General features: G+C 34.6%; 2 protein-coding genes across 2 annotated transcripts; one reads left to right on the top strand and one right to left on the bottom strand.

Moving 5' to 3' along the window:
* Positions 1-3,987, top strand: LOC133667860 (uncharacterized). Its single transcript, XM_062087542.1, has 8 exons — positions 1-277; positions 550-607; positions 673-775; positions 1,077-2,186; positions 2,602-2,664; positions 2,755-2,975; positions 3,321-3,412; positions 3,648-3,987. Exons 2-8 carry the CDS (start codon positions 560-562, stop codon positions 3,757-3,759), a joined length of 1,749 nt encoding a protein of 582 aa, XP_061943526.1. The 5' UTR covers positions 1-277; positions 550-559; the 3' UTR covers positions 3,760-3,987.
* A 2,866-nt stretch (positions 3,988-6,853) lies between these two features.
* On the bottom strand, positions 6,854-11,049 carry LOC133668478 (U-box domain-containing protein 62). Its single transcript, XM_062088350.1, has 8 exons — positions 10,357-11,049; positions 10,012-10,273; positions 9,723-9,804; positions 8,710-8,767; positions 8,408-8,496; positions 7,917-8,012; positions 7,760-7,830; positions 6,854-7,277 (listed from the first exon to the last, which is right to left on the bottom strand). Exons 1-8 carry the CDS (start codon positions 10,916-10,918, stop codon positions 7,154-7,156), a joined length of 1,344 nt encoding a protein of 447 aa, XP_061944334.1. The 5' UTR covers positions 10,919-11,049; the 3' UTR covers positions 6,854-7,153.
* Between the last annotated feature and the right edge of the window lie 105 nt (positions 11,050-11,154).

Raw genomic sequence — 11,154 nt, 5'->3', positions numbered from 1 at the left:
TTGTCAGCGTCAAAAACTCCTTAAAAAAATAAATAAAAAGGAAGCTCGACTCCTCCATGTCTTCTAGCACTTGAAATCAGACAAGAAATAAGCCAAAGCAAGCGCGCTCTCTTTCTCTCTCCCTCTCTGTAAATTCAAATCACTAACACTTTTCAAAACATATCTTGCCACCCCTCCTCCTCTTTCTGAAACCCTAACTCGCTTCCAATCTCTCTCAAATCCTACTAAAAGTAGATACAGATACCCTTTTTAAAGAAATCAAGATTTGGCTTAGCGGGTAGGGAATCTTTTATTGCCATTTCTTTATTTTTGCCTTTTGTTTTAAGGTTTAGCGGTAAATTTCTTGATTTTTAATTGGGTTTCAAGATTAATTTTTTAAAAAAGTTTTGATGCTAGAGATCTTAATTTAATAGGGTTTCCAAGAATTTTTTTCTTTTTGATTTCGGCTTACGTCTTTGTTGTTAAAAGTCTTAAATTGGGTTTCAAGTTTTTACCTTTTTTCCTTTTGGTTCCTGATTTTGGTACTAAAAGTCTTGAATTTTGAATTAGGTTTAAGCTAATGGAAGATCGAGGAGGGGATACAGGGAGGTCCAGATCTGATTCCAAGGTTGGTTTCTCTCTTTCTTTGGTGCTTTTGAGAAGTTTTATGTTCCTGATTCTGGGTTGTTTTAGTTGGCTGGTGAGAAGCGGGCTAGTGGTGAATTGGGAGAGAAATCAGAAGTTGCTCGAAAAAAGATTAAAATGCGTAATCTTGAATCTGTGCTGAGGTTTGAAGGTAAGGTTTTATTAATATGTAACTTTTTTTGCTGCTGTTAGGTGTTTTGATATTGAAATTTGTGCGTATCTGGGATGTCAGAATGCAGCTATGTACAAGTACAATAGACAAATCTGTTCACTAGTAATACTTGTTAGCAGAACAAGACCAACAAGAAACATTTAATTGAAAACAAATTGCAATGCCTGGACACGTAGAATGGTACTTTAGTTCCACTGTAGATTAACTTGTTGTGGCCCGTTGAACTTCCAATATAAATATCATTTTAAAGCTTTGTTTTTTCTACTTGATAATGGCACAGAAGTAAGCAGCAATCACTTGAAAAACAAAGAAGACGACGACCGCTTTCAGTTTACTGAAAAGATGTCCCAAGTCACCAATGTTCCGGTAACCTTGGACTTCAATGCTTATCGAGCAGAAAGAAGTGGAAGGACCGCATTATCAGTTGAGGTCACTGCTGCCTCTAAGCCACTGGATCTCAGTAATGAAGCTTGCATTGCTAATCACTTGGTGAGAAAGGATATGGCAGAACATGCTGAGAATTGTAATGAAGTCCCATTGCTCAAGAAGCATGAGAGCAAACATGACAATAAATGCGCAACCTCTGTTGGCTTTGGCTTGGATCTGAATGCACAGGATGATAGCTCTGTGAACCAGGAACCATTCCACACCCAGAAAGATCATGAGAAGACAAGAGATATTTCTGAGTGTGGGAGTACTACTGGTCCAGTGCAGGAAAAGGATCCATTAAGAATGTGGAAAGAAATGAAGCAAAACGGTTTTCTGTCATCTTCATATGGAGGGATTTCAATTCAAAGTGGTTTTATGACATCTTCTCATGGAGGGATACCAATGGCAAAGCAACGTGGGAGGAAACCCAAAGATGACGTTCTCAAGGAAAAGATGGAACTTGCGAAGAGAGAGCAGGTGGATAGGTTTACCAAGATTGCTGCTCCAAGTGGATTGCTAAATGGCTTGAACCCTGGGATCATAAACCATGTGAGAAATAAAAAGCAGGTCCATTCCATAATAGAGGCTTTGGTAAGGTCTGAAAAACTCGAAAATGGCTGTCTTGAAAGCAAACAAGCATATCTAAAATCTGGAACTAAAGAAAACAATAGTATGAGTGATTCTGGAATACATCGACTCAGTTTTTCTCATGGGAATGGGAGTTCAACTTCTTTATTTGGGAGCAAGCAAACAAGAGAGTACCCTATATCCAACGGGGAGGGTGACTCCAGCATGGTAGACATGGTACATGACAGAAATTTTGTTTCACACTCAGCTGCCAGTGAGAATGATGCATTGACATTGAAGTTGTCTTCAGCAACTAACGCCTTGGAGGAATCTAGAACTGTTCTGAATGAGGAATCAGCAAACAACGCAAGTGTTTCTTGTCTTTCTGTGAAAGGTGTGTTTAATTTTTTTTTAGAAGGAATTGACAATTTAATATTCGAATATTTATATGTGAAACTGCGGTAGATAGGAATTGCAAGACACCAGGTGTGTTTAAAATTATAGTAAAGGTTATTTTTCAAAATATTTTTTGTTTGCAAATACTTTAAAGTAATATTTTTTATTTTTTAAAATTTATTTTTGATATCATCGTATTAAAACGATAAAAAAACACTAAAAAAATAATTTAAAACAAATAAAATTCAAAAATTTTCAAAAACAATGTTAAACTACAAAAACAAACATAACCTAAATGAATTATGTATCTTTATAGAATTAGGGTATTGCTATTTATCACGACATTGAAGTTACACGACAAACTGAAAGCCAAGAACATCTTAGCTGAAAGTACTTTGTTTTTGTACTTTCAGCTGCTACTGTTTCTTCTCAATGGTTGGAACTTCTTCATCAAGACATTAGAGGACGGATAGCAGGTAATGCTTTATAATGTGAATGGTTGTTGAGTATTATCTAGTATGGTACATGATGTCCATATGTTAATAAACCATCTCCTGTACTTTCAGCCTTGCGCCGAAGTAGGAAGAGAGTCCGAGCAGTGATAACTACTGAGTTACCATTTTTAATATCAAAAGAGTTCTCAGCTATTGAAGTGGACGGTGCTTATACTATGAAAAGTTCTTCAGAAGTAGTGTCCAATAATGCAACAGCTGCCATGCATCAAGCAAGATGGAGAGCATTGTTTGATCAGTTGGACAGTGCACTTTCTGAAGAAGAGAAACAACTTGTAAGTGTGATTGGAAAGACAAGTGCAATAGGAGAGACTTTTCCTTCTTTCTCATGCTACAAAATTCTACTAGTAATCTAGAGATGTGTGTGTGTGAATTTGACTCTCAGTGATTCCATGGTGATTTGCGATGGTTTGGTATCAACTTATATCTGACCAGACTAATTCATTTGCCTGAATACACTAGACAGTTTCTGAATACAGAAGTTGTTTCTTACTTGTAATAGGATTTCCTTTTTTTAAACAAATCTTCTTCTGCAGAGCTTATGATAGTATAGAAAATTCATTTTTTGAATCCAATTTCTTTCATTAGCTTATTTAGGTGCTTTCTGGTTTGAATTTCAGGAAACTTGGTTGAGCCAGGTAAAGGAAATGCAAGTGCACTGTGATCAGGGGCTGCAGCATTTGCACTATAATGCAATTTTAGGTTACCCCAGGTAAATTACTACGCCATTATACCTTTGTCAAACTTGTGGCAGGATCTGGTATAGTATCTTAAATTGCATGATTGAGCTCATATTATGGATGATGAATTTTGATGACTGAAGACACACTATCATTTATCATCATTATAAACAATCTGTTTCGTCAACATTCTTTTATTCATGCATCACCATGTGGCAAATATTCTGCAAGTTACTTCATAATTATGCAGTTTTCTTCAATGTGCAGAACTGAGAAAGCAGATAGCTCGCAGAAGGAATTGGCTGTTAGAGCTGCTGCAGCTTCCATCTATTCAACCTGCAATTTCCTGAGTTCGAAGGAGAATGTATCTTGTTTCTGATCTATTAACCGAATTCTAAAATATTAGCAAACAACTGATCAGTTCTTTAATCTTTGCAAAGCTATGCTGGATAGCAAGCTATATAACATCAAGTTGAGCCCCCATTTTTCTCTCTTTCTTTTTCTTTTTCAAAATGTAGCCAGAATCATTGTTGTGGTAGATTGTTATAAACTCTAGTTGATAAAGGAAGTTGCTGAGAAATAATAAATCGACTATCAGGTTCTTTGATGTGTTTTTCTCATGGCTCAGTTCCGAGTGTAGCATGAAATTGGATCTCTTTGTTCATGAAACAGTGCTCTTACCCATTTTTCGTGCTTTTATTTTTTCTTCTCTTGTTTTCTTTGATTTTTAGAACAGTGCACATTAGAAAAGGCACTTTAGTTGCATCTCGGTTTAGGTCATGTCTTCTAGTACAGTCTTTTTTCTGGTAATGGATGAGGTTAGCTTATGCCAAAGCATGTCTTAAATAATTTCAGATTGACAAACACTACACTATTTTTTGCGTCCTTAATGCTTCATCATGAGCTTATTTTATCTATTGACGACAATTTTTAAGATTTATTCTTTGTCAATAATTTCATATCTCAATATCAATGTCTTGATTTAGACAAAAAAAAAGAAGCAATCTTTCTCCATAAAGACTGTTTTTGGATCAAATCTCATCCCTTGAAAACCATAAATGCACCTTTTTAATGGATGTGGTTCAACAAAAATGGTAGGAAAATAAAAGGAAACAATATGTAGATTGGACTTTATTTTTTGATTTTCATGGTGTCAGATCATGTATAGATATGGAGTTGATGTTTGGTTTTGCAACAAAAATCTCATTTTATTATTTGCTGTAATTAAAAATATAGGGACTTGAATTGAAATTGAGAAAAAAAAATATAGCATTTGCAGTTTCAAGCACAATTTGTTTTTCCATCCACGTAGCTTTTTTTCAGTTTAATTTTTTTCATGTTAAGTTAGTTGAAATTGATCTTGATAGATTGATTCAATTAGCTTAATAAGAGGTTATTGTTGTGTAGAAAAAAAATCTCGATATTGGATTAATGTTTAATTTTAAAAAAATCAATTTTATTATTTGTGAAAAATTAGAAATAAAGGGATTGAAATTAAAACCAAGAAAAACATTAAAGTTTTTGTTTTCAAAAACTGTACATTAGTGCTTTTTTTTTATCCTTTTGATTTGATAATTATATATTTTGATTCAAAACTTTATTTTGTTCACATTTAAATTTTTGAATTTAAAAAATAAAAGAGAAAGTTGTCAAAAAATAAAAAAGAAAGAAAAAGTTATTAATTGTCAATATTATAACAAAAAAAAACTTATTATTGGTGTTAATGAGTTCCTTTCGACAAAAAAGTATATTGAAGTTAAGAAAGAAAATATTTTTTTATTTAATTTTGTGTTTTTTTCTTAACTGATTTAGAGTCATTTTAGGTTGATAAATTATTATTTTTTTAGATTCTAAAGGTGATTTTTAGGTGATTTTTAAGTTAAAACATGTTGAGAATTTTTTTTTAATTAAAACCTCACTAGTTAATTTTCTAACCTTCTCTTTGGTAGGTAGAATCTAGAAATGTAGACAACACATCTTCTGCTTTCTTTTAGAAAAAAAAAATGATGGATGACATGTCGTTCGATACTTGATCCAAACAAAAAAAAATTAAGCCTAGGTGTGTTGGACCACGTAAAGCCCAACTGTTCGCCTTTCTTTTAACCTTTTTTTCATTTAATTTAATTTAAAATTAATTACAATAAATCAATTAGAAATATGTTTGAGATGCTTGTCTCGACAAGTATTCATTAAAATAAATTAATTTAGAAACTTTTTAGAGTAATATTTATAAAATTTCTTTCAATTGTTACATGTTTTTTAATAAGATTATCTTTTCTTTTTTGTATGTTAGCATATGTTTTTTTTGTATAACCCTTCATAATATCTTTTTTTTCTCATAAATTTTATTCAATTATTTTTCTATATGTGTCTGTTTATTACATCACATAATTAGAAAAAATGATTCCAAGAAACAAGGTTGTTAAACCCAACTAGATCCATGACCCGTTTAATAGTTTGACAGGTTAAACCATATTAATCAAAAACATCTTCACCTCAAAATTAAAATAACAAATTTCAATAAAAAAATTCAAACATTAGTCAAATGAGGTTTCAACTGTTAAATTGAATTTACACTTTAAAAAAAATAAAAAAATTAGTTCACAAGAATGTTACCTACACTTTGAATCCACTCTCGTACATTAATTGATAAATTAATGTAATTTAATTATTACATTAATTTATCAATTAACACTAAATAGTAAATTTAGCATTTCCAAGAATTTCTTAACATTAATTCATTCATTAATTATTTTTCTATTTGATGTGTAATTTAAACAAAATTGTTCTTCAAATATTAAAAATGATAAGAATATTTCTATTAGACTTTATATTTTTATTTCATTTTAATGTATTGTGTTAAGTAAATGAAAGAAAATAAAATATTAAATAAAAATATAGGATAATTAAAATACATTAAATAATTGTGCGTTTTATATGGTAATGTTTTTAAGTGTTTAAAATAAATTCTAAAAAAAAAGACGTGAATTGATTAGAGTATTAGATGACTCTTAACTAGTGCTCTAAGTGCACTTTTGAGCCCACTGAAGTCTTGAGCTTGGTGGATTTGTTATCCACCATTCGGAAACAGAAGGATAAAAAAAAACAAAACACTTTGAATTCTCCTATATATATATTCTCCTATATATATATATATATATATATATATATATATATATATAAATGCCCTGCTAAACTGAAAAGGCTTCTTAAGATCTCTCATAATAGTTTCAATGGGCTTCTTGAAATGCTCCATTGAATTCTCTTTTTAATTATTGTGCTAATATAGTAAACTTTTTCAGAAGAAATATTAATTATATTTTTCACTATAAAACATGACTCGTAGTCAGACCAAAGCACAAATTTCTCGTTTACTATAATTTTTTTTTTTTTACAAGAGATTTGGATCTCTCTGGTTCTGACAGACTAATGATCAGCTGCTCTGGATAATTTAAACATCATGCACAGAGACCTAGCAGAACAACAAAGCTTGATATGGGATAATCATGTGTGCACAAACATTAGTTAGATACAGACAGCCTCAGTCATGTCCAAAACAAAAATAACATTGTTTGCATTTTAACTCTCATCCTATGCTTCCTAAAATTACATTTGCATCATGGCTTCTATAATTTACATGGCTTTACATTGGCTAGTAGGGACTGCAAGCAAGAAACTCATCGCGTAAAGAAAAGTTAGTCTTTGAGTATCGGAAACCAACCTGCTATGGTGTGTAGGCAGAATAATGCTACCTCGGTTGTGTATAAGCAAGACTAGAGCCAGTTTGGGGCAATCTTGGTTGATATTGTTTTTGAAGATGGATCATCTGAAAGCTTGGCAAGTGATCGATACTGCAACTTTACACTCTCTGCATTGTCCAACGTCTTCACTACATACCTGTAAATGGCTTTGTATCAGTTACAAGGATCAGTTGCTCACCACCTTTCATACAAACAGGCCACCATGCATGGTGCAGAAATCTCAACTGAGACAATCCCCAATCCTAATGACTAGAGGTTTGCTCGATCATTTCAAACCATTTAAGATGTATCCATCACCATATCCGTTATCTCATCTAAGCTGCAAATGTACTCACTTATTTACAGTACTGATCAAAGTATTAACTCATTCAAAACAGATTTTGTTCCATGTATCTCCATATGCATGTAATGACAGCCAACAAATTCAAAATCAACAATGCACAGATGTCTGATAAAACTTCTTGGTCACATAACAGAAAGCGCGCACAAGAGATAAATGTATTAATTATCAAGGGAAAGAAAAGAGCAATTGACATCGGTATAGAATTGACCTGAGCAATGCACCAAACCTTAAAACATGCAAAAATTGAAGGTAAGAAAAGCAAGAAAGTGACCAACCATCCATTTAAGCATTGCGTTGTCACAACAGCCTCCCGTCCAACAAACCGCTGAGGTGTCCTCTTGTTTCCCTGAATATTTTTTAATTCATATTGTTAATTTTAAATGATTAATAAACAACGCATACAGGGAAAACTTGGGAGCTTCGCTAAACAACCTTTATAATAACCCGGTCTGTCACAGCAAATGGGAACTGCACACCTCTACCCCTTGGTGGATCCATGACCCCTGAATCGCCATAACCACCTTTGTCCTATAAAAGAAAAAACAGTGGTGATTTTAGAAAAGCTATAAAAGTTGAGGCCACTGGTGCATCCTAAAACCAAAGGGTTGCCGAGGAAACAAATAAAAAAAAAATGTAGTGGATAGTTAAAACATAAAAGAATAATTAAAGAAAGCATCTGAGTTGCAGGGTTTTATAAATCCCCAGTGATTGACACAGTTTTTTAAATGCCAGGCTATTGACTTGTCATCAGTGAAGACATCTCATTGAGAAAATCTACTTCCAAATGAGGAAGAACCATGCAGCTCAGCATGACTGCAATGAAATGGAAAGGTATGCATTGTTATGCAGTCTGCTCCTATTCTATTGACAATTGTTAAAGAGAATTATGTTAAAAGGAAACCCAGGGCTTGACAGGAACAAACCTGGTCAAACCTCTCTCTCCTCCTTTTGGATGAGCGATAAAATTGTAACTCCTCTTCCCGCTGAAATGCCTGGACAGCATATCTGAGAGCTGTATAGACAGCAGCAAAATGAACAATTGAAAAGGCAAAGCCAAAGAAAATGAAAGCTGTGATGCACTGGTCATAGTTCTCTTTATCATAGTGACTATAGACTCCCTATATCTTGCCACTGCTTAAAAATACAAAGCCTGCGATTTTTTCTTGTAGGAAGCACGATCATAAAATCCTACAACCTTCAACAACAACAACAAATTACTACTTACAGAGGTTGGGAGCTATTGAGTCTTCTGAAATTGACTGTGAACAACTGTAGCAAACTTTCTGAAAATGCAAGCATAAAACTGAAATCAAAATCATATCATAACAACTGTAAGAACATCTTAGAGAGCGAGAGAGAGAGAGAGAGAGAGAGAGAGCAGAACGCAACACAACTGTAGATTTCTAAAATAACAGAGTCCAGTGAAAGTAAACCATTTGCACAGAACAAGCAGAGGCGCACAACTTTCAGCATTGCTAAGCAGAAAGCTAAAATGCAGAAACATCTCATATAAGTTATAAAATGAGTGGAAGGAAGACAATTCAACAAGAAGAAAAATACTTCATTCCAGTATATCAATCACAGGGTCAAGCTTGCTCTTCTTGAAAGTCCAAGAAGTGTTATCTCTGACCAACAAAAGTTTGCTATTTCATTAATTGTTGATCATAAGGCCTTGAAGACAGTTATGATACTATTGACAGATTGTCAGGACATGGTTTGTAGCTTGCTCTCGCCCAAAGCAATAAAATACAACTATTATAAAAACCAGCACCTAGAAACATGCATTACCATTAAAAGTTAAAAAAAACTGTACAAGTTCAAATAACAAACTACAAGCACTGCTTAAGGGTATAAGATAGAAAAGTGGCCAATTACAAGGACCAAACATGCAAATGACGCACTTAAAAGGCAGTGCTTGTGTCAGAGCCTCAACTGAGCCAAAATTACTGTTCGATATGGACATCCAGACTTCATTATAGTGCTTCTGAAGGAAACTTTATAGTAACAGTGACTAATGCTGGAGGTCTGTCAGAAGCAGCTTGAAGCTTTGTAGTAATTTTAAAGTTTGCAGATAAAATTCATTGAGGCACACAATTAACGAAGCTCAAAACCCCCACCCCCTCTCTTTTCTCTCACACTCTTTGATCTGGTACTTTCTCAGTATGAGAAGTTATTCAAACCTCCTATGTTGCAATGAATGATTTCAAAGACCAAAAATTCCTTCAATTGAGAACTGACCATTCTGATAACATGCTGCATTCCACCAGCTCCAAATGAATGCCCACAAGGCAATATCATAGCGTCATCCATTAAAGCTCCCCTGAATCCATAAACCAAAGTAAATAAATTGCACAAGTAAAAACTTTGCCAGCAACATGCTTACATGTAGAATAAAAAAAATGGCATGCCAAAACAGATATTCCAAAAACTTCTGATTCGAACACAAATAGTCCATGTCATGCCAAACACAAAAAATTCGCATACAAACATAGAAAAAAAAATTCAACAATAAATCTCAAAAACTTACGTAACAGGGTCCGATAAAATAGCCCTTAAAGAATCTCCAGACTCACTCGAAAATGCTGAAACCTCCTTCCTTCCACTAAATCCACAACCATTCTCCACACCCATATCCTTTCCACCAGCACCAGACCCCCCCGTCCCCTGCAAATACTGCGAATAATACATCTCCCCATCTGCCTCCGCGATCGTCACCGCATTATTCCCTGTCTGCCCCAAGCCGCCGCCGCCGCCACCAATTCCATCCTTCACCATTTCCCCACTAATCCCTAAACAATCAAGCACAAATAACACTAATAAAGAAGACGGAAATAAAGAAAGCTTTGAAAAAAAAGATTTTCTTTCCACTTACCAAAAGAAGAAAGATGCTTGGGCTTTGCATTTCCATTTCCAATTTTGTCCAAATGAACACTATTACTAGCATTACTAATAGTTCCACTACAGTTATTGTTGTTACAGTTAGTGTTTTTGCTGTTACAATCAATAGCAGCAACAAGCACATCAACTCCATTCTCATGATCACCACCGTCTACGTCATCAACCTCCTCCTCATCGTCCTCCTCATCATCTTCATCATCCTCACCGTCGGTATCATCTCCACTAGTTCCCTGCGGTTCACGCTGATAAACATTCCTCGGGAAATCCTGGTGGTGGTGGTGGTGGTGGTGGTGAGAGGGAAAGTAACGGTCGGAGCCGGCGGTGGAAGTGGCGGTTGCAGTAGTGGTGGAGGAGAAGAGCTTGTTGTCATCGATAAAACCAGTGAGTTCTCGAGTTTTGGGATCCCCGACACGGCGTTGCTGCTGTTGTTGCGGAGGCGGTCCGGTGCAATTGAATCGTAATGGATCGTCTTGGAAGAGGAGTTGTGAATTTATTCCGTTTTGTGGAGAAACTAAAGATATTTCCTCTGTTGACATTTCTCTTTGCTTTTTCTATTTGAATTTACATGGACGAAATCAAACCCTAATTTGAAGGAATTTGGGGGTTTGTTTCCATATGAGAGAGAGAGTGAGAGAATGAATTAAGACAATAGATCACTGATTTACAGACAAGGGTTCAGGGGAAAAAAAAAAGAATCTAATTCCAAACACAGATACGCTGTCGTTTCACTGAATGAGAAAAACGGTGACGTCTTCAAGATACCGTTGTGGAC

Source organism: Populus nigra, chromosome 11, assembly GCF_951802175.1.
Source record: "Populus nigra chromosome 11, ddPopNigr1.1, whole genome shotgun sequence".
NCBI classification, from domain to species: Eukaryota; Viridiplantae; Streptophyta; class Magnoliopsida; order Malpighiales; family Salicaceae; genus Populus; species Populus nigra.
Note: the sequence above shows the minus strand (reverse complement) of the source record. Positions and strands in the feature narration are given on the sequence as shown.